This window comes from Haliotis rufescens, unplaced genomic scaffold, assembly GCF_023055435.1.
Source record: "Haliotis rufescens isolate VD_foot unplaced genomic scaffold, xgHalRufe1.0.p SCAF_9, whole genome shotgun sequence".
Classification (NCBI taxonomy): domain Eukaryota; kingdom Metazoa; phylum Mollusca; class Gastropoda; order Lepetellida; family Haliotidae; genus Haliotis; species Haliotis rufescens.
The window spans coordinates 31,844,645-31,868,244 of record NW_025964383.1 but is presented as its reverse complement, the minus strand read 5'-3'; the positions used below and the strand labels follow the sequence as shown (position 1 = coordinate 31,868,244).

Here is a 23,600-nt window from a genome sequence, read left to right as displayed (position 1 = left end):
TAGTCGCCTTTAACGGCAAGCATAGTCGCCTTTTATGGCAAGCATGGGTTGCTGAAGACCTATTCTACCCCGGTATCTTCACCGGTCCCAATTAGGGGAATCAAATGCAGATAGCAATGTATTATTAACTTGATTCACATTTCACTGCAATGTAATATGTCGATGTCTTGATCCCCTTCACACTTTCAATACAGAAACACCGAAAAGGTCTAACTGATGAAATCAGTTACACATTTCAATGTTCAAATGTACTGAACTGTAGCCTGCTTTGCTTACATTATCTTGGAAAGAGACATTCACACATACGAAACCACACTTCTAGACACTAAACAACTTACTATACCAACTTAGACTTTTAAATACAATCTGCACTGTTTTTTAACATGCCAATGTACCGTGTATTTTGTGGAGAAAATACTGAAAAATGTTTGCCTCAGGTTTAAGAAAATGATTGTCCATTTGATGTAGTGTAGGACCCAATAACTTGTTTTTCTCCTTGTTTCAGAAATATTTTTCTCCTACAGATAACGTCATTTGAATCAATATATCAAAATGCTTTTCAAGGAGGGTGAGGGGCGGTCGGGTAGCCTAGTGGTTAAAGCGTTCTCACGTCATGCCGAAGACCCGGGTTCGATTCCCGACATGGGTACAATGTGTAAAGCCCATTTCTGGTGTCCCCCGCCATGATATCGCTGGAATATTGCTAAAAGCGGCGTAAAACCATACTCACTCACCCAGGGAGGGTGACTGCATTGCTAATCACATTAAAATATCCAACCTTACGATGAAAAAGAGGTAAGGTGAAATGAGGTGAGACCTGACTAATGCCGGTTTTATGGTGCGCAAAACCATACTCACTCAGGTATGGCATGGATTATATTTCATTTTCAAAATACCTTTTTAATTCTTCGTGATATTGCCGGTATATTGATACAAGCGACTCAAGGTGTTTAGGTGGCCAAGTGGTTAAAAGCGTTTGCACGTCATGCAGAAGGGCTTGGTTCGATTCCAAACATGTGTACATTTTATGAAGCCCATTTCTGGCGTCCCCCGCCGTGATATTGCTGGAATATTCTAAAGGCGGCGTAAAACCATACTCACTCACTACAAGCGACTCACTCCTTACTACGGAACTTTGTGAACCTTCCCGTGGGCGGTGCTTCACATACTGAGGTTAGTTCTAATCTTGTAGTTGTAATCTAGAGTGACAGTCTTGTAGTCCAGTCCGAGTCCTCGCCGTCACTCAAGTCCAGCATGCACTATAATGGCGCCCTTGGAAACCAGCGTTTGGAAAGTACAAGGAGGTGAAGAGCTTACATCCCACCTATGACCACACCAGGCAGGTGGCTCATCGTAGCGCTCTTGTCTGTCTTGTAAACAAAGCAAAAACATTGGATATATCTGGATATGACAGACCCAAAGATTCAGCGCCGCAAACAGGGCCATCCTCTTCATCTGACCATCTGCCTTTGGTAATGTGTCAAAATGTGACCAGGGATGTTTCTGGTGTAGACATCAATTGGCCCTACAAGATAGAAAGGAAACCCAATTTTACGGAAGCCAGTTCATGCCACATTCTAAAAATAATATTATATATGTAGATGATATTTATATCTACGTAGACCATACTTTCATCTACTTAGACCAAACTTAAATCTACGTAGACCATACTTTCATCTATGTAGACCATACTTTCATCTACGTAGACCATACTTTCATTCATCTACGTAGACCATACTTCCATCTATGTAGACCATACTTTCACCTATGTAGACCATACTTTCATCTACGTAGACCATACTTTTATTCATCTACTTAGACCATACTTACATTCACGAAGACCATACTTTCAACTACGTAGACCATACTTTCATCTACGTAGACCATACTTTCATCTACGTAGACCATACTTTCATCTACGTAGACCATACTTTCATTCACGAAGACCATACTTTCATCTACGTAGACCATACTTTCATTTATCTACGAAGACCATACTTTCATCTATGTAGACCTTACTTTCATCTACGTTGACCATACTTTCATCTATGTAGACCATACTTTCATCTACATAGACCATACTTTCATCTATGTTGACCATAATTTCATCTATGTAGACCATACTCTCATCTACGTAGACCATACTTTCATCTACGTAGACCATACTTTCATCTACGTAGACCATACTTTTATCTACATAGACCATACTTTCATCTACGTAGACCATACTTTCATCTACATAGACCATACTTTTATCTACATAGACCACACTTACATCTATGTAGATGATACTTTTATCTATGTAGATGATACTCCCGGGACAGACTTAAGGAAATATTTCATTCCTTGATCCATGGGTTATTTGTCACTTAACATGGTGACCATAGATATAGTTACTTTCATCTACGTAGACCATACTTTTATTCATCTACTTAGACCATACTTACATTCACGAAGACCATACTTTCAACTACGTAGACCATACTTTCATCTACGTAGACCATACTTTCATCTACGTAGACCATACTTTCATCTACGTAGACCATACTTTCATCTATGTAGACCATACTTTCATCTACGTAGACCATACTATCATTCACGAAGACCATACGTTCATCTACGTAGACCATACTTTCATCTACGTAGACCATACGTTCATCTATGTAGATGATACTCCCGGGACAGACTTAAGGAAATATTTCATTCCTTGATCCATGGGTTATTTGTCACTTAACATGGTGACCATAGATATAGTTACTTTCATCTACGTAGACCATACTTTTATTCATCTACTTAGACCATACTTACATTCACGAAGACCATACTTTCAACTACGTAGACCATACTTTCATCTACGTAGACCATACTTTCATCTACGTAGACCATACTTTCATCTACATAGACCATACTTTCATCTATGTAGACCATACTTTCATCTACGTAGACCATACTATCATTCACGAAGACCATACGTTCATCTACGTAGACCATACTTTCATCTACGTAGACCATACGTTCATCTACGTAGACCATACTTTCATCTACATAGACCCTACTTTCATCTTATTAGACCATACTTACATTCACGAAGACCCTACTTTCATCTACATGGACCATACTTTCATCTACCTAGAAGATTCATTTGCGTAAAGCATACTTTCATCTACGAAGATTATACTTACATCTACGCATATGATACATCTAAACTATACTTTCATCTAAGTAGGTGATACTTAAATCTATGTAGATGATACTAATATCTACATAAATGATACTTTCATCTATGTAGACCATACTTTCATCTACGTAGACCATACTTTCATCTACATAGACCATACTTACATTCACAAAAACCATACTTTCATCTACATAGACCACACTTACATCTATGTAGATGATACTTTTATCTATGTAGATGATACTCCCGGGACAGACTTAAGGAAATATTTCATTCCTTGATCCATGGGTTATTTGTCACTTAACATGGTGACCATAGATATAGTTACAAAACTACGTTCAAAGGTTCAGGACAATTTGTCAAAAATGAAAGCAATGTCATCTGAAGTCTTCGAGTAGGACATGTGTGAGAAATTTGGGTTGGGACCTTTAGGCGAGAAGTACCCAGTCCCATGGACACCAATTGTGCTTACCCAAAATTTGATGCCTCAGTGACAAAAATGATGCCCAGATGCATACCCTATTTTGACTTCTACCATATGTTCCTGTGTTTTTTCAGAACATTTGCCTTGCCTTTGCATGTGTTTGTGATGGATGACACTGGTGGGACATGATACGCTCACCTTTTATGAACACCGTGTATCATCACCAGTTGACAGGGTTAAATAAACACATCCTAAGAATAGACTTTTCTAGAGATTTCTGATTATGGAAATGTTTTTTGTTGCCATTATTTTTAACATTCACATAATGCAACGTTGGTAATGTAAGCAGGGATTGTCAATCACTAATTGCCATACAGTAAACCAAGTTGAAAACGCTTATAACGAACAGACCGATACAAAGAACTTATTTTTTTGTCCATTTGCTGTATAGATGCTTATGAACTACAGTTATTACGAAAGTAGATTAGCGGTCGCTGTGAGTTTGTTACAACCGTAGTGTACTGTATATCTTCCTAGGTACCTCACATTGGGGTCTTTTGAGGATACTCTTCTAGATATGTCAATTAGCGAGAAATAATCTCTCTAAAGAAAATTACATCAACAAACACTGGAATCATGAACAAAATGTTTATTAAACACAGCATGAGGCTTCATGAACATGGCTGAATCTATGTGCCGAACCAGAACAGTTATTTGAGATATCTACACTATCTACAACTAAAACAAGCGAATTGACAATCATGAGATTCTTAACTCGTGCCCAAAGTAGGTACCCCGACAACCCTATTTCCTGACACACATGAGACACTGTAACATTAGAGAGCAATGTATTGCACTATTATCATTTTTAATAAGTCTTAGAAGAACAGGTTATCATGGACTACACACTTGTTTGTTTAAACTGAACATCAGGTCAACTTTATAAAAACTAAAAACATACTTGTCTTTATTAAAAAATGTGTTTCAGCAGTTAGAAGTTGGACAAATCTTGTAAAGATGAAACATGAAATTCTAAAGGAAGTAAATATATTTTTAAAATCCACAAGATGTATGTCTCAAAATCAATAAATATGATATACACAACGTTTCCTGAAATCAACATGAAGGCTTTCTAAGTCAGTTTGTAGTTTCTATATTGATAAATGAAACCTCACATGGGACAGATAAACATTGAATTTGTACTGTCATATAAATTGTGAAAATATTCTAAGTTACAGAGAAGCATAGCATCTAAAGTCGATGCACACATGCACAAAAGTATACATGTCAAAACACAAAGTGAAACAGTGACATATATTTGTAAAATAAAATATACAAAAATGTTTATTAACATATGAAAATGGCAACAAAAGTAATAAAATAGAAAAGATACAGAATATACAACCTTCCCAGTGCAAGATAAAGAAGACATCGTAAAAAAGGCATCTAATTAGGGATGAGGCATACATGAAGCCTTTAACATCCACATAGAGTGATTCTACTTGTTAGCACACATGATCAATGGTAGAAAAATACACATTCTCCACACCCTCTGCACCGTCGCTGCCTATATAGGGTTAATATGTTGTGTCAAACTCAACAGGCAACAGGACACACTTTGTTCACTCAAACTGATGAGACATTAAGTTGACTAAATAGTGACCTATTTTCCTCCACCAAATGGATAGGTTTATAAACTTGTGATGAATTGTGCAAAAATTATTGATTTCAACATATTGGAACTAAACTACAGCAAAGTTAGGGTTCTCAGTTCGGTAAGGGTTGACTTGAATTCTAAAACGCCTGGTTAGCCTTTTGCTGACTATCAGGTCCGACAGTCATCCTTGTTACTGATGTTGATGATGTTCCTGTTGCCCGTCTGGTCGCAATATACAATAATATCTAGGTAGGTATTACAGTCATATATTCCTGGTAGCCATTACAGTTGTATATATCCTGGTAGCTGTCATACCATATATATCCTTGTAGCTAATATGGCATATATATCCTTGCAGCTGTTACAGTGATGGCAAGACAAGAAGCAAGGACTAGCAGTCAAGCAGCACTATCACAGCAATACAATACCATCACAAATTCCTATATGTATATACCATGAACGTAGCACACATCCCTCCCTGTAGTAAGGCCCTTATATACCTCCAGACATGGAAACTATGAATGTTTTCACAAGTTCAACACAATACTGGCCATTGGTTAATCAAAGTGAGCAACAGGTTCTACACAATGACCCTGATTGGACAACTCAGAACATGACTACCTACCACCTTCTAAAGGGTCTTGTTTTAATCAATGGATTAATCGTATAATCTTTGGTTCAGTGCCAAAGCTGTAAAATAAAGTGACTGAAGGTAAAAAAGAAATTATTTTATTTTATTTTTAATTTGTAACCTTGAAAAAATTATTTAACAATATTTAATCTAAATGAGTTAGTATCGGGGATATTCAATTACCGGGTACTCAAATGCATTCATCATCTGGACGGTAATTAAAGAATTAAAACTCTATCATAAAATGGTGTTTGGAAAATTAACAATTAACATGAATCCATGCAATAAGACACGGTTAATTTTATTAGGATATCATGCTGGTTGTTTTTTTAAATACCTACATAGTGTATGGAAATATATCCGAGTTTTTACTATTACAACATCACTATTTCACATTACAAGATACAGGGTGCAGAGTGGCTACATTATGTACACTACCTAGGACAACACTACCATATAGATGTAGAGAGGCAAGAAACCATTTGTTCAAATTGAAAAGTACTCTCATGTTTTCATGTATCGTATCCAACACAAACAGTGTGACGAAGCACACACTGATGATTCAAAAAGTTTAAAAGTTAATAAGAATGAGTAACTATTCACATGATGAGACTAACAAGAGAATAAGTTCACATGGAAAGACAGTGGTTTTGTAAAGGTTCACAGGTCCTCAAATCAGCACATAACAACCTGCTCCTTATAAAATTACAAGTTCATGATCCGTTATGAAAACAACCCTTCTGCAGATGACATTGTGGCTAACATATCCAAGCGAGACATAAACTAAAGGTCTCTACTGACAATTTTGGTACCTTCCCTGCAGTAGCTCATTTATAGAAAGTCTAAAAATGGTCATACCCAGCGACAGCTGACCTAAATACCAATCCCACTTCCAGGACCACATCAGGAGTCCATCTTCAGTTTCTTATCACTTGACAAATGTCAAAAGCATTGCTCTGTAAATTATTCCAGAAGACACAAGTAACTGTATTCTCATTCTTTTAAAAGCAGGTACCAGAATAGCCCTAAACTGTTATACTCATCCTTGCCATAGCAGTGGGCCATGTTTATGAAAACGCAAAAGCTTCAAATTTATTACAGTATTTCCTCAATTAAAATTCCAGGCCTCAAATAAACGCCAGGGTCTCCAATAAATGCCAGGGTGTCCTGTAAATGCCAGGCCTCGATTAAATTCCAGTAGTTTATATGCAAAGGATTCTCCCCATCATTATCTTTGCTATTAAATGCTGCCAGGAGCAAGAAAGAAATATATGCCCTGATGTTTAATTGAGGAAATACGGTACAAGTAAACTGCCTATCAGTAACACTGTGAAACAAGTGTTCCACAGTGTGGTGAGTGTAACCACAAGTCTAACAATGTAACAATATTGTGAGCACCAGGAGTGTGATATCAGCAGATAATGTTTAGATTGAGGTGAGAGTCTTGCTCTGCGTGATCTCCACACGGACTTTGCCAGGTCTGGCGGCTCCCTGCTCCTTCTTGCGTCCGACGAGGCCTACTTCTTGTGCTGCATGGGAGCATTCATCAGCGCTCATAAACACATGCTTGCCCATGTACTCGTCCCTTAAGAGATTGTTGTTCCAAATCTACAAATACAATAAATATTTTTTGTTTTATTAATTATCGTTCATTTAACCATGTGTATAATATGCAGTAACATTGTCACATGGTTGCAAATACTGTCTCTATTTTGTTCAAGCCTTTCCAGGAAATATTATTTCTTATACATCTTACAAAGAATATATATGGTCTTGATGTCTTATGCCACTTTCAGCAATATTCCCGCTATATCAATGTGGTATATCAATGCCGGTGTACAGGGGCCGGTGAACAGGGGCAGTGAAGAGGGGACAGGGTACAGGGGCAGTGAAGAGGGGACGGGGTACAGGGGCCGGGGTACAGGGCCCTGGTGTGCAGGGGCCGGGGTACAGGGGCAGGGGTGCAGGGCCCTGGTGTGCAGGGGCCGGGGTACAGGGCCCTAGTGTGTAGGGGCCGGGGTACAGGGGCCGGGGTACAGGGCCCTGGTGTGCAGGGGCCGGGGTACAGGGGCCCGGTGTGCAGAGGACGGGGTACAGGGGCTGGGGTACAGGGGCTGGGGTACAGGGCCCTGGTGTGCAGGGGCCGGGGTACAGGGACCCGGTGTACAGGGGCCGGGGTACAGGGGCCCGGTGTGCAGGGGCCGGGGTACAGGGGCCGGGGTACATGGCCCTGGTGTGCAGGGGCCCGGTGTGCAGGGGCCGGGGTACAGGGGCCGGGGTACAGGGGCCGGGGTACATGGCCCTGGTGTGCAGGGGCCGGGTACAGGGGCCCGGTGTGCAGAGGACGGGGTACATGGGCTGGGGTACAGGGCCCTGGTGTGCAGGGGACTGGGTACAGGGGACTGGGTACAGGGGCCGGGGTACAGGGTCCCGGTGAGCAGGGGACAAGGTACAGGGGCCGGGGTACAGGGTCCCGGTGAGCAGGGGACAAGGTACAGGGGCCGGGGTGCAGGGGCCGGGGTACAGGGGACGGTTTACAGAGGCCGGGGTACAGGAACACTGACCTGGATCTTGATGGGAGCGCCCAGCGGCTTCTTCCTGTAGAAGACAGCACTCTGGTTCCAGTTGGGGTCTGTGGTGTTCTTGCAGCTGGTGGTCCGCACTGTCTCCCCCTCACACTTGATGATAACGTAGGGGTCAGCACCACCTGGAGGCAGAATCAGTTAACTGGAACATTTGCTATTAATTTGTGTTTGTTGTGTTTTACCTGATTACAAGCTTGATACAACAGGGTTTAAGATTTTTTGTTTCAAAGGACGATGATTGTCATTCAAAATGTCCTGAAGATATTTTTTCAAATTTGGTAATGACATAGAAAAATGTCCTGACACACACTGATACACTTACATAAATGTCCCAATGACCGAGATTTTACCAGAAATTTATAAACGAGAGGGAGGTCTAGTAAGCGGGAATTTCCATTCAACCAGTGGGGGAGCGTATGAAAGAGCATAGGTGTGTTTTTTCACATACAAATGGTCTGCATGAAATCTCAAACCGAAAGATACCGATTCCGGTCAAGCTGCCATCAATGTTTCTAAATACATTTCCTGGAATTCTTTCACCTTCAATTTCGTAATAAACAGTTGTGAGGATGACAGACTTTACTTACAACAAGCTAGACTTTGCAATTTCACAACTAATGACAGGCTTCTTTGTGATTTATTTACAAGTTATTACAGTACAAATAAATATAAATATCGCACACTGTGAAATTTCAAATGCAGGTTTGGTTATTTTTCCGCACAAACTTTCACACACAACAAATGTGGGATTATGAATAAATTAGCATGAATCCCGCAGTTGCATGCCCAGGTAAAACCCCTCCCATTCATCTCTCGCAAAATCACAACATGTTGCGATAACTAGTAAAAAAACACTGTCAATACTTGAATCATTTCACATAGACCATTTGAAACAAAATATGTAACAAACTGCTGCTTTCATTACAATGGGCGAAAGCTGATGGGGGAGCGCGAAAAATATCGTTCATTCTCAGAAAAAGACAGGGGAGGATAATTAAGTTGTGTACTCATAAATCCAAACAGAAAGGTCCACTACCCCCCTCCTTGTCACTGAGACAGTTACTTATCAGCAGCCTGAGACATTCTGCCCTACTTACCAGCTGCGTCCTGCTTCTCCAGACCATGGGCTCCGATGACCTTGATGTGTGTGACCATAACTGGCTCACTGCTCAAGCAGTTCCACCAGCTCTTCTGTGGCTGATCTTGATCCAGGTGCCTGTGGGAGAAACACAAATGCCATCAGGTCTGGTACAATCAGGACTAAGGCTAAACTATTGACTGATCCAGGTGTTTGTGGGAGAAACACGAACACCATCAGGTCTGGTGCAATCAGGACTAAGGCTAAACTATTGACTGATCCAGGTGTTGTGGGGAAACACGAACACTATAGGGTCTGGTACAATTAGGACTAAGGCTAAACTATTCATTTATGCAGATCCTAGTATCTGTGGGGGAAACATGAAAATAAATACAGGCTAAAGCTACTGGAAAAAGTTCATCCAGTCTGCATTTATTTTGGAATTGGAGTCATGAAACATAGTGAGTGAGTGAGTGAGTTTGGTTTTACGCCGCTTTTAGCAATATTCAAGCAATATCACGGCGGGGGACACCAGAAATGGGCTTCACACATTGTACCCATGTCGGGATTCGAACTCGGATCTTCGGCGTGATGAGCGAACGCTTTAACCACTAGGCTACCCGACCGCCCCTCATCATCAAACATAGCCAATCATGTATGTTGACTGTGATTGCAGAGACACTGACATGCTAAAGCTAATTGAAAAACTGATCAACTGCACTTAACAGAATTGATTGATATTAGTAATACATTATTGAACAAGAGCCATTAGATCTAAACCAAATTCTTAGAGTAAATTGGTATTGTTAAATAGGACATATATTATTGAACCGTTTCTAAGTTGTAAACTCACTTGAAGTTGTTGACACTGTCTGTGTAGATTCTGATGAGGAAGTTTGACTCGACATCCTTCTCGAAGGTAGTGGGGACGATGACATATCGGCCCTTCGTGGCAGTCGGCCTCATAAAGATTGAGCGGCTGTTCCTGAAGACGGAGGACACCAGCTTCTCATGGTGACTCAAGTCATGCATTCGGTACCGTCGGTTAATCTCAACCTGTAACAGTAACAAAAATAATAATATGCATATTTATAATGTGGCAAATTCACACCATAAAGCATGTGTTATTATCCCGGTCAATCGATCGCTCAATTTTCATTCTCATTGCCATCTCATCCTACCGGGTACCCATTCACTACTGGGTGATTTCATATTTTGGCATATTTCGAACAAAGTCTCTTGCCAATGGAGATACCACATGTGCTTCAGCAGGACAGAAGTCCTAGAAGTCCTAGAAACTCTCCGGAGTCAAGCTGCCGAACACACCCATCCACCTACTCTCTGTGACCACCAGTGCTGAACTACACTTGATTTGTAACCTGCGTGTTGTACACAGGACACAAGTGGCACCACAAGTGATGCTATGGTAAGTAAGCTTTACACCTATTATAGTAGAGGTTCATAGTGAGTGAGTGAGTTGGGTTTAACGCCACTTTTAACAGTATTCCAGTTATATTGCGGGGTGTGGGAGGAAAGCCCAAGTGATGCAGGTCTCAGACATTTACCACTTCGATGAAACCCACGAGCACGGGTATGGTGCTGACAAACCTAGAAACATTATCGGGGCAAACTGGAATTCAAACCCACAATCATAGGTTTCCGGTGTGCCCAAGGGAGGCAACTCTGCACAGCGGATTGCGGCGCCTTAAACGACTAGGCCACCCGTGCACCCGGGAAATCGCATGTGATCTTCAGTGTGACTAGCATATGCTTTAACACAAGACCCCATCACTCCAGTATTAGAGGAACTAAATAATATTAGGTACTGAACCAAAGGCTTAAAGGCAGGAACATTATTGTGCTTTTTAATCAATACACATGCTCTACTGAAAGGTAAATTGAAATGAACCAAAGGTTGATATCATGAGCATCAATCCATCATGGAAGGGTTCAAACTCACACTACGTTATATCAGATAACAGCTGAGAACCACACTACCAGCAGATATGTATCCTAGGCAGCGTTGACTTACTTTGAATATGGTGAAGCCCATAGTTTCGTTTGTGGAGCCTTCCTTGGTCCGAGTGCTCTTCTGACTCAAGTGGACCATAAACTCCTCTTCTTCCCCGTAGATGTCGAACACATACTGCAAACAGATGTCAAACATGTACCACGGTTCACAGTTTCACTATATATGGCATTAAATATGGGAGTGACAAACAAACGCTTATCAACCAGACCAAACAAAAAACAGGCCTGTACACTGTACTTTACACATAGATATCACATAGATATCTCTACCACGTTCCTGACATAGCACATTGTAAATGTAAAACTGTTTGGCCATTGTGATCCCAGATATCCTCAAATACTAATGCAACAAGCAAACACAGCAATATCGAACCATCTCATCCATGACAGTTGTCACACTAGTAGGTGAGGTGAAATTTGGTTTAACGTCGCGTCCAAGATTATTGCACTTATATAGCGACGTGCATGCACATGTATGTGTGTGTGTAGCTGCGTGTACTAGTCCGGACTGATGTCGATTTATAGTGCTAGCTCACTGAGATACCATGCCGCAGTATAACATGAATGCCCCACTCAGACACAGTATACTGACTCCGAGCCGACCAGTCCTTGTTTTAGCTCCTTAATGCCGAGCGCCAGACAAGGTAACAACAAGTACAATCTTTTAACGTCTTTTTGTATGACGCGGCCGGGAATCGAACCCCGAACCTTCCGCTCTCAGGGCAGACGCTCTACCACCAGACCACGGAGGCGGTCTGTCACACTAGTAGTGGGATCACCCTCTAAATTAACCAAAGATCATTTTCGGTATGTGGCCCTGAGGCCAGGGATCGAACCAACTTTCTGTTCTCCGGGGAGACACGCTATGATGAGTGTTACTCGACATGGTCCGGGTATGACATTAGTGAGTATGGTTTTACGCCACTTTTAGAAATATTCCAGCAATATCATGGCAGGGAACACCAGAACAACCGCCAAACAAGATGGAGTAGAAATATGGAGAAACAACTGTTTCTGTTTTCTTTTAACATCAGTTGTCGTCCATACTGCCACTGTTCCCTACCTGTGGGTTGTTGAGGAAGGTGTCCCTGTTGTTGAGGCAGCCCCCGGCCCTGTTTGGCTTCTTCCAGGCCCCGTGATGCAGACCCTCGTTCCAGGTCTTGGTCAGGGTAAACATGGATGTGTTCACGTTACGGCAGATGCCGACTTGCTTGAAGTGCTTGCAGAAGTCCTCGAATGTCATCCTACAGTGTCAGGTAGAGAGAATGTGTGTGAATAGGGTTGCAGTCCTTGTCAAATCCATTCTTGGTTACAAGTTTCGGGAAAATATGCTATTAGGTAGATAGTGCAATAAAACATCAATACACAATATTTACAATTTCAATTGTAGTCATTTTATGCTAGCCATTGTTTTATACTAAGAGATTAAGATTCCCATGTGTAATTGTCTCGTAAGATAAGCTGAAAATAGCTATTGCAATCATATATTTTCTTGCCAAAACTACCACTGATTCTGTTGAAAACATACCCAATATCATAACTGAAAATAAGTTTAATGCAGAAGAAAGAAAGTAATATTTTATCTGGAATAATGTAATCGAATATCTTCTTTTAGTTGCAACTTTTACTAAATAAACCGTAAGACGTAACAAGCGCCTACGGTGATATTGGCTAACATATTGGCTAGTGAACAATCCCAATTAGAACCCATTCCGATTGATCAATGTACACAAGACCTAATATTCTATTAAGAGTCCCCTATTTCTACTTTTGAGAGCGCCCTGGGCGCTTATTATGTTGAATACGGTATTGCAAATAAAATAACTATAAGCAAAGAACCTCGGTCGATTGCTGGATATTTCTTACGAGTCAACATTTCAAGCTTCCCAGGGTTCTATTTCAATTGTAAAAACAGTATGTTGACAAAAATACATTTGTCCAAATAACAATACTTCAGCTATATGACTGCCAGTTAAAAGAAAGTTTGAAAGATATTCTCACCAGAATTCACCGTCATCATCAACTGTCAAGCCGATCTTCTTCTGATCATTCTTGTCAATTTTCTCCCACTCAGGGGATCTGAAAAATAAACATTCAAATGTGAAATATCACAAAATGAATAAAAAAAATTACCCATTGGGATCACTTACATTAGAACTGAGGCAATCTAGATTGGCCAAATCATTCTGAACTTGGGACAACTTTTTTATATCCTCTAGGTCTGGGCTGAGTCCAAATTTACTACCTGGTCACCCAAACCCTATTACCCGACCCTACGCGGGTACTCAACCCCTATTACCCGACCCTACCCTGGTACTCAACCCCTATTACCCGACCCTACGCGGGTACTCAACCCCTATTACCCGACCCTACGTGGGTACTCAACCCCTATTACCCGACCCTACGCGGGTACTCAACCCCTATTACCTGACCCTACGCGGGTACTCAACCCCTATTACCCGACCCTACGCGGGTACTCAACCCCTATTACTCGACCCTACGCGGGTACTCAACCCCTATTACCCGACCCTACGCGGGTACTCAACCCCTATTACCCGACCCTACGCGGGTACTCAACCCCTATTACCCGACCCTACGCGGGTACTCAACCCCTATTACCCGACCCTACGCGGGTACTCAACCCCTATTACCCGACCCTACGAGGGTACTCAACCCCTATTACCCGACCCTACGCTGGTACTCAACCCCTATTACCCGACCCTACGCTGGTACTCAACCCCTATTACCCGACCCTACGTGGGTACTCAACCCCTATTACCTGACCCTACGCTGGTACTCAACCCCTATTACCCGACCCTACGCGGGTACTCAACCCCTATTACCCGACCCTACGCGGGTACTCAAACCCTATTACCCGACCCTACGCGGGTACTCAACCCCTATTACCCGACCCTACGCGGGTACTCAACCCCTATTACCCGACCCTACGCAGGTACTCAACCCCTATTACCCGACCCTACGCGGGTACTCAACCCCTATTACCCGACCCTACGCGGGTACTCAACCCCTATTACCCGACCCTACGCGGGTACTCAACCCCTATTACCCGACCCTACGCGGGTACTCAACCCCTATTACCCGACCCTACGCGGGTACTCAACCCCTATTACCCGACCCTACGCGGGTACTCAACCCCTATTACCCGACCCTACGCGGGTACTCAACCCCTATTACCCGACCCTACGCGGGTACTCAACCCCTATTACCCGACCCTACATGGGTACTCAACCCCTATTACCCCACCCTACGCGGGTACTCAACCCCTATTACCCGACCCTACGCGGGTACTCAACCCCTATTACCCGACCCTACGTGGGTACTCAAACCCTATTACCCGACCCTACGTGGGTACTCAACCCCTATTACCCGACCCTACGTGGGTACTCAACCCCTATTACCCGACCCTACGCGGGTACTCAACCCCTATTACCCGACCCTACGCGGGTACTCAAACCCTATTACCCGACCCTACGCGGGTACTCAACCCCTATTACCCGACCCTACGCGGGTACTCAAACCCTATTACCCGACCCTACGCGGGTACTCAACCCCTATTACCCGACCCTACGGGGGTACTCAACCCCTATTACCCAACCCTACGCGGGTACCCGTTGTAGGCATCAAGAGATGGGTACAAAATGTCTGATTTGGAATTGCTTGACTGTAGCCCTGGCACAATGTACTTAGATACACGTATAAAATGATCTGGTCATGCATACACTGAAGTTGACTGAAGTTTTGTCTTTATTCAAACAAATAGAAGTCAGAAAGAGAGCGTTCATGGTCAGAAAGAAATGCAAACATTAGTGAAATGTAGTGTAACGATGGAGTTCTAGATAATTCTTGTCATTAAACAATATATCACGTGACTAACCACGGGTCTTGGTAGTCCTGTGGGTACCCGGGTCCCACTCAAGACCCACCAGGCCCGAATGTCTAAGTTTCCCGTCACAGCCCTAATTTACATGTTTTTAGTTGGCTCTTGCTACAAGCCCGGGGGTGTTTAATGGGGGAGGAACCTGTCTGGGGTGAACTCAAATAAGGAAAGAGTTTAAGGTTTAAGCACATGAATAATAGCATTGGATTCAAAAGCACTATCGCCATAAACAACACAGGAAACAATACATTATGATAGTTCTACCCTAGATGAAAGACTTGTTTCCACCAGCGAAGTAATGTTGGCATCCAGGGTCAGCATATTCTGGCAGCTGAGAGATGCAAAGCGGTGAGTGGGAGGCCCTAGACCACTCATCGCTGACCCACAAGTTCAGTAATTCTTCAGTACTATCTCCTCCAGGTCTATGAGTAAGTGAGTGAGTATTGTTTTACGCCGCTTTCAGCAATATTCCAGCAATATCACCGCATGGGGCACCAGAAATGGGCTTCAGACTTTGTTCCTGGGTAGGGAATTGAACCCGGGCCTAAGGCGTGACAAAAAACACTTTAACCACTAGGCTATCCCACCACCCCTCATGGTCCATGAAGAGGTTGTTACTTGTCAGTCGTGTCAGAAATTCCATCTCGGTTATTCTTAAACAACTCAACTGAGAGCTCCAGTTCATAAGTCATCGTTAAGTTCCGACGTACCCATCACTGAATGCTCCCTTCCATTCACACTGTCCCCAGGGGTTACGAAGTCGAACCATCGGCAGTTTGGGACGATTGAACATGCTGAACAGCCCGGACGATCCCTCCAGGTGAACGTTCTTCACGCAGGTCACGCCATACGCATGACCTTTGACCAGACCCATGTCTGTGCTGGCTTCCATCTCTTGTGCCGATTCAGCCTGAAATGGGTCAATTCCATTACAGGTGTGTATAAATGTAAAGACATGCTACCAATTACCTCCCTTTGACTAGTTCACAATTTCCCTGTAGAGTTATCCCCCTTTATAGTGTTTGATTTCATTTATACTGAGAATATCACCTGAGTGTCTTTTGATCTCGTCAATAATAGGATCGAGGAAGAAGAGAGAGATGCATAGTGAGAGATAGGACAAGTTTACAAATTAAAAGTTCTAAACTTTTATCGACCAGTGTTGATGTATTTGACCTAAAGAGACACTTGGATGAGATTCTGTTTTTCATCATGGTTCTAACCTTTTCAGTTTGTTAACAGTAAACAGTGTAAACAGTATAGATAACCAGTAGCTTCAGTGGTAGAGAAATGAGTGATGTCATTGTGATGTCAAGGGAACAATGACATCACAATGGTCTGCAAAGCACTGTGATGCAATTTCATAGCACCCAAATCTCCTGTGGAAGATAATGAGTTTCCCTGCTTGACTGTTAACTTCCCTTGCTATCCATTACATGACAAGCAGTTGAAGTGAGTGAGTGAGTTGGGCTTAACGCCCCTTTGAACAGTATTCCAGTTATATCACAGCATGTCAGCTTGATGTTGCAGGAACCCAACTCACTCACCCACTTACGAATGTCGTAGCACATTGAACACTTTGTGGATCAGGATCCAGGGTCTTAACCATGTATGACAGAATTCACTCACTGGAATTGATGCTGCCATCAGAGACTTCCTGTCCATTTCCTTCTGCATCCGGGCAAAGAACTCTGCCCTCTTCTCTGGCTCAGTAGCAACACCCATCTTCTCCATCTCATACGTGTCGGACACACCACCGGTGAAATCCTCCAGAGCCTCGTTCAAGTCCCCACCATCGAGAGACTCATAGCAGCCGAAGAACCTGAGGACAAGGCGAGCATTAAAGTTTGTTATACAGAATATTTTCTTCTGTTTCACTGCCTTAAGATATAAAATGTATTCTAATTTAAATGAGGTTCCTAACAATTTTCTATGGACTCTGCAACTCATTTGTTTTCAAGACATCTGGTGAACAATTTGTTGCTTGGTTGGTTTGTTGTTTAATCCACACTCAGCAATATTCCAGCTATATGACGGCGGTGTGTAAATAATCAAGTCTGGACCAGACAATTCAGTGATTGATATCATGAACATTGATCCACACAATTGGGATCGATGACATGCATCAACCAAGTCAGCGAGCCTGACCACCCGATCCCATCAGTCGCCTCTTACGACAAGCATAGTCGCCTCTTACGACAAGCATAGTCACCTTTTACGGCAAGCATGGGTTGCTGAAGACTCATTCTACCCCGGATATCTTCACGGGTAGTACAGTTTGTAATAACCTGACCCCTCCTGGTGAATACCAACAGGTGCATCCCCAGTAGTTATCGTGGTACGTATTGTTACCTATGTATTGTGATATGTATCGTGACCTTCCTGTATCGTTTCACCTTACAAAATGGTGCACAAAAACCCTGTACTGGGAGAGAGTGGGATGTCAGACAAGGGCCCACTTGCACAAAGCGATCTCAGCAATACGACTATCGTAAACCCATGTCAAAGTATGGAAGTTACGATCATCTTAGCGCTAAGATCGTTTTGTGCACGGTGCCCTGGGCCTACAGCTTTAACCTTTAAGTAGCTGAGTGTAGGTCCTTTTCAGGCCCTAAATGTTCCAGGATAACATTTATTAGTAATACATAATAATCCAACATTGCAGCTAACAAGATCCACTCACTTGGCATACGCCTTCTCCAACAGAGCGCTCCAGAATTCGTTCTTGCTCTGTGAGTGGATAAAGACCAGTTCGCCATTGATCACGGGCAGATGGTCATCAATGACCACTTCGGTCCACTCCCCATAGCGCCAGAACATGAAGCGGAAGATTCCCTGGTAGTTGTCGGGCTTCTGATCATCCCACTCCTGCCCCGTGGCGTCAGGGATCACCTGCAGCAACAAGGGAAGGGGTGAATAGAGTGACAGCAATAGTGGTCAAGTAGTTCGGTGGGTCAGTGATTGACTTGTTGAATGAATATTGCGTAGATGGTGTATTGTTTCATGATAGACAGTAACATAAGTTCAGGCTCAGTATCATTTGTTTGTTTGTTTGTTGTTTAACGCCGCACTCAGACATATTCCAGCTATATGACGCGGTCTGTAAATAATCGAGTCTGGACCAGGCAATCCAGTAATTGTCATCATGAGTATCCATCTACGCAATTCGGATATGATTACATGCATCAAACAAGTCAGTGAGCCGGACCAGCCGATCCCGTTAGTCACCTTTTACGACAAGCATAGTAGCCTACATCAATGAATCATGACATGCCTAGGCCATGTAGGCAGGGTTGGTTGGTTGGTAGGTTTGTCGTTTAACGCCGCACTCAGCAATATTCCAGCTATATGACGCAGTCTGTAAATAATCGAGTCTGGACGAGACAATCCAGTGATTGATATCATGAGCATCGATCCACGCAATTGGGATACGATGACATGCATCAAACAAGTCAGTGAGCCGGACCAGCCGATCCCGTTAGTCACCTTTTACGACAAGCATAGTAGCCTACATCAATGAATCATGACATGCCTAGGCCATGTAGGCAGGGTTGGTTGGTTGGTAGGTTTGTCGTTTAACACCGCACTCAGCAATATTCCAGCTATATGACGCAGTCTGTAAATAATCGAGTCTGGACGAGACAATCCAGTTATTGATATCATGAGCATCGATCCACGCAATTGGGATACGATGACATGCATCAACCAAGTCAGCGAGCCTGACCTCGCGATCCCGTCAGTCGCCTTTTACGACAAGCATAGTCACCTTTAACGGCAAGCATGGGTTGCTGAAGACCTATTCTACCCCGGAATCTTCACGGGTCATGTAGGCAGGGACTAGACAATGCCATTGGTCAATATTCTCAGCAACCATTATGCAAACTCAGTGATACAAATCACAACTGCGATTTCGTCTTTCCTGTTACCCACAAACATCAACATACTAGCTATAAAAATTTATACCTTCAAAAGGAATACTAACATTCACATATATTGTAGTGGTGGGACAATGCATTGGTGGATTGCGATTTTGTACTTCTTGATACAAGTATCGATCACAGTCACACACTAAGTAAAAAATATCGATTCTGACCTTAAATGTTTGCTTTAATAACTGTTCCATTATAAACTCTTATGAGTAGTGCAAGTTAATAGTGAAAACATACATATTTTCATTTGTTGTGCCATACTTGACACTGCTAACTGTAAATCATCAGTGTGCCAGGTATTTGGCCATCCTCTCTATGAAACAGATGGCTTACGCACCACAGATAAAAGCACATGCAAGTATCATGATACATATCGGCTTGTGAGTAAGGTATCGTGATACGTATTGGATCGCACAGTTGGTGTATCGTCCCAGCCCTAATTTATTCCCGAGTCCATGCAGCCCTGGTACATACCTTGTTCCAGATTTCTGAATACTGGGCCAGACAGGAACTGGCTGCCACAAACCAGCAGTTGCCAAGGCGACCCTGGGACACATCGTTTGAGCTGGCACCCTCAACAAACAACTTTGGGTTGTCCACAATTTGCTGAAACAAAATGAATGAAAATAACAAATAGCATCAATATTGTTCTTAAAAATGGGCGTGTCTACATTATACCACATGTTCAATACGGGTTAGTGAGTGAGTGAGTGAGTGAGTTTGGTTTTACGCCGCTTTTAGCAATATTCCAGCAATATCACGGCGGGGGACACCATATAAATGGGCTTCACACATTGTACCCATGTCGGGATTCGAACCCAGGTCTTCGGCGTGACAAGCGAACGCTCTAACCACCAGGCTACCCGACCGCCCCAATACGGGTTAGAAACACAGCTATTCAAATAGTGCCTTCTGGTAACACTAGAGCTAGAGCTAGAGCTAGGTTCGAAGGTAGCATGTCAATCCGTAGTCACAGACTGTAAGCAGAGTCTCTATATATATTTGTCTGTTTGTTGTTTTGGTGCCACACTCAGCAATTTTCCTGCCATATGATAGTGGCCTGTAAAACATAGAGTCTGGACAGACAATCCAGTGGTTGACATCATGAGCATCAACCTATACAACTGGGACACAATGACATGCAATCTTACAATCTTAGATGTGCAAGTAAAAGATATAATAAAACCCTCAAATCGTCACATAAACGGTTCAAGTTGGTTGGTTGGTTTGTTGTTTAACTCCGCAATATTCCAGCTATATGACGGCGGTCTGTAAATAATCGAGTCTGGACAGACAATCCAGTGGTTGACATCATGAGCATCAACCTATACAACTGGGACACAATGACATGCATCAACCACTCTGACCAGCAATCCTGTGAGTCGCCTCTTCCGAGTTGCTGAAGACCGATTCTAACCCAGATCTTCCTGGGGTTACAAGCATGGTATGCTGAAGACCGATTCTAACCCAGATCTTCCTGGGGTTACAAGCATGGTATGCTGAAGATCACTTCTAATCCCGATCTTCCTGGGGTTACAAGAATGGGTTGCTGAATACCGGTTTTATCCTGGATCTTCATTGGGGTACAAGCAAGTGTTGCTGAAGACCTGTTCTAACCCAGATCTATCTGGGGTTACAAGCATGGTATGCTGAAGATCACTTCTAATCCCGATCTTCCTGGGGTTACAAGAATGGGTTGCTGAATACCGGTTTTATCCTGGATCTTCATTGGGGTACAAGCAAGTGTTGCTGAAGACCGATTCTAACCCAGATCTTCCTGGGGTTACAAGCATGGTATGCTGAAGATCACTTCTAATCCCGATCTTCCTGGGGTTACAAGAATGGGTTGCTGAATACCGGTTTTATCCTGGATCTTCATTGGGGTACAAGCAAGTGTTGCTGAAGACCTGTTCTAACCCAGATCTATCTGGGGTTACAAGCATGGTATGCTGAAGATCACTTCTAATCCCGATCTTCCTGGGGTTACAAGAATGGGTTGCTGAATACCGGTTTTATCCTGGATCTTCATTGGGGTACAAGCAAGTGTTGCTGAAGACCTGTTCTAACCCGGATCTTCACGGGGGTTCAAGCATGCGTTGCTGAAGACGTATTCTAATCGTGATTTAACGAGGGTACAAACAAGTGTGCTGAAGACCTATTCTAACCCAGATCTTGAAGGGGGTACATCTATACAATTGCGATATGATGACATTCATCACCCACCCTGACCAGCGATCACATTTGTCGCCTCTGATAACAATCAAATGTTGCTTGAGATCAATTCTAATCATTCTAATAAGGATCTTCACGTGTCCTCCATACATATGGTTTGGCTAATCAGTTTTAGGTCTTTTAGGTTTTTTTTAGGGACGAGGGAGCGGGGATTTCTTTTTTCAATTATGGTTGATTGATGGGAAGAATATAACAAAAAGAGCAATCTAACATTTTTCTTCTGTTCTTCAAACATTATCTGAATATATATTACATGCTCAAGTTGTCTGTGATATAGACTACAAGAATAATTGAGACTAGACCAACCAATCACACTGTAGAGGTGCACAGCATGACTGATATACCATGGTATGAAATACTAATGAATACATATCACAATCCATTTGGAAAATTTCTGTATACTGCTTTTTTCAAAATCATGCATATTTTCATCTTGTTGGAAAATTTAACAGAAGTGACAAGTCAAATTGAAGTTGTGAAATTCAGAAATTAGCCACTGTTTCCAGTGATGCAAAAAGCGAAACAATTTGCAACCAGCTTCCTGCATATAATGTGTCTATTACGCATACACTGTGACCACAGCAACATCCAACAAAATACAAAGTTTTTCAAATTGAAAACAAATTACGTACGAAAGAACGCAATATATTGTGGTACATATCGCAATACATGAATCATTAATGTAATAAATTGCAACATGAAATTCAGGCCCATGCCCATCATGATGAGACTGACATTTATATGTTTTGCGTCAGACACTATGACATTCTATCACTGACAAAACACAACCAACCACATCCACATTCCTTGGGGAATCCCCAGGAACTCTCAGGAAATGGCATCAGCTCTGACACAAGAATAAGTGAGTGAGTGAGTGAGTGAGTGAGGTTTTACGCCGCTTTTAGCAATATTCCAGCAATATCACGGCGGGGGGACACAAGAATAAGCCGAGATAACACACACAGCCATCTCTAAAGGCAGAACAGTCCTAAACACCCTTCCCCACAGGCTCAGTGGCATGTGCTGTACAAATGTCATATCAATACTGAAACTGTTATGTCCAACATTTACTAACAAAGACTGGATTATAAACTTCATGACTAAAACTTTCACTGGAGAAATGTCACATTTGCCAAACAGTGTACGATTATTTACAAACATATTCATGTTTACGAACTGTTCAGCTTTTACAATGACTAACACATTTTACATTCTTGATCTACAGGACAGTCTTTTCTCAAAGACAGTAAACTATGGTTAAAACAAACTCAAAGGGACCACTAAGTTTAGTTCGTTATAACTATAGTTCGTTATAAGCATATATACAGCATATATACAGCAAATGGCCGGGAAAAAAACCAAATTCATTATATCCGCCAGTTCATTGTAAGCGCATTCGGTATAATCTTTTGTGTTTCCACAGAATGGCTATTTATTCAGTCCAATGTAGCCAGATGTTGCACTGTCATGTTAGTTGTAACTCCTGCAAACATTGTGAAGTAACGGATAAGAAGTCTGTGTATTATCAGTGATTATGGAAAACTGTTTGTGTTTGACAACAATATTTCTTGACAGTAATCTCATCATAAATAAAAAAAATACTTGTAGCAAATCCTGCCGTCCCCCACAAATTCGAAAGAACAAATTATCAGACTGTTACTTAAAGTCAAACTTGATGAGAGAATATTTATCTAAACTGTCTGTCCATATACAAGATTAGTTACTGAGCTATCAAAACAATACCATGGAATTTGGATTTGGAACTTTGTATTTCTATCTCAGGTACACACCAATATGAACATGCAGAGTCAAAGTCAAACTTCAATGCTGCCATGGAAACAGAAAAAATACAAATTCTAAAAATCCCTAAATAGGAAACGGCACCAGTTGATAAATTTATCCAAGAACACATTTACCAAACCACTCTGTAACCATCAGGAAACCTTTTCAATTTGTA

At 42.3% G+C, this 23,600-nt stretch overlaps 1 protein-coding gene across 2 annotated transcripts in view; it reads right to left on the bottom strand.

Annotated features, from left to right (window-relative positions):
• Positions 1-4,236: 4,236 nt before the first annotated feature.
• LOC124151407 (calpain-5-like) overlaps positions 4,237-23,600 on the bottom strand; it is a 46,458-nt gene continuing 27,094 nt past the window's right edge. For both annotated transcript variants that reach the window (XM_046523845.2, XM_046523846.2), the window contains exons 3-13: positions 19,886-20,017; positions 18,166-18,374; positions 17,112-17,304; positions 16,193-16,392; positions 13,586-13,663; positions 12,648-12,828; positions 11,586-11,699; positions 10,407-10,609; positions 9,573-9,691; positions 8,455-8,597; positions 4,237-7,498 (exon numbers count right to left, since the gene is read on the bottom strand). In XM_046523845.2, the coding sequence (XP_046379801.2) occupies positions 7,316-7,498; positions 8,455-8,597; positions 9,573-9,691; positions 10,407-10,609; positions 11,586-11,699; positions 12,648-12,828; positions 13,586-13,663; positions 16,193-16,392; positions 17,112-17,304; positions 18,166-18,374; positions 19,886-20,017 (1,755 nt within the window). In that variant the 3' untranslated portion in view covers positions 4,237-7,315. The remainder of the gene's footprint in view (positions 7,499-8,454; positions 8,598-9,572; positions 9,692-10,406; positions 10,610-11,585; positions 11,700-12,647; positions 12,829-13,585; positions 13,664-16,192; positions 16,393-17,111; positions 17,305-18,165; positions 18,375-19,885; positions 20,018-23,600) is intronic.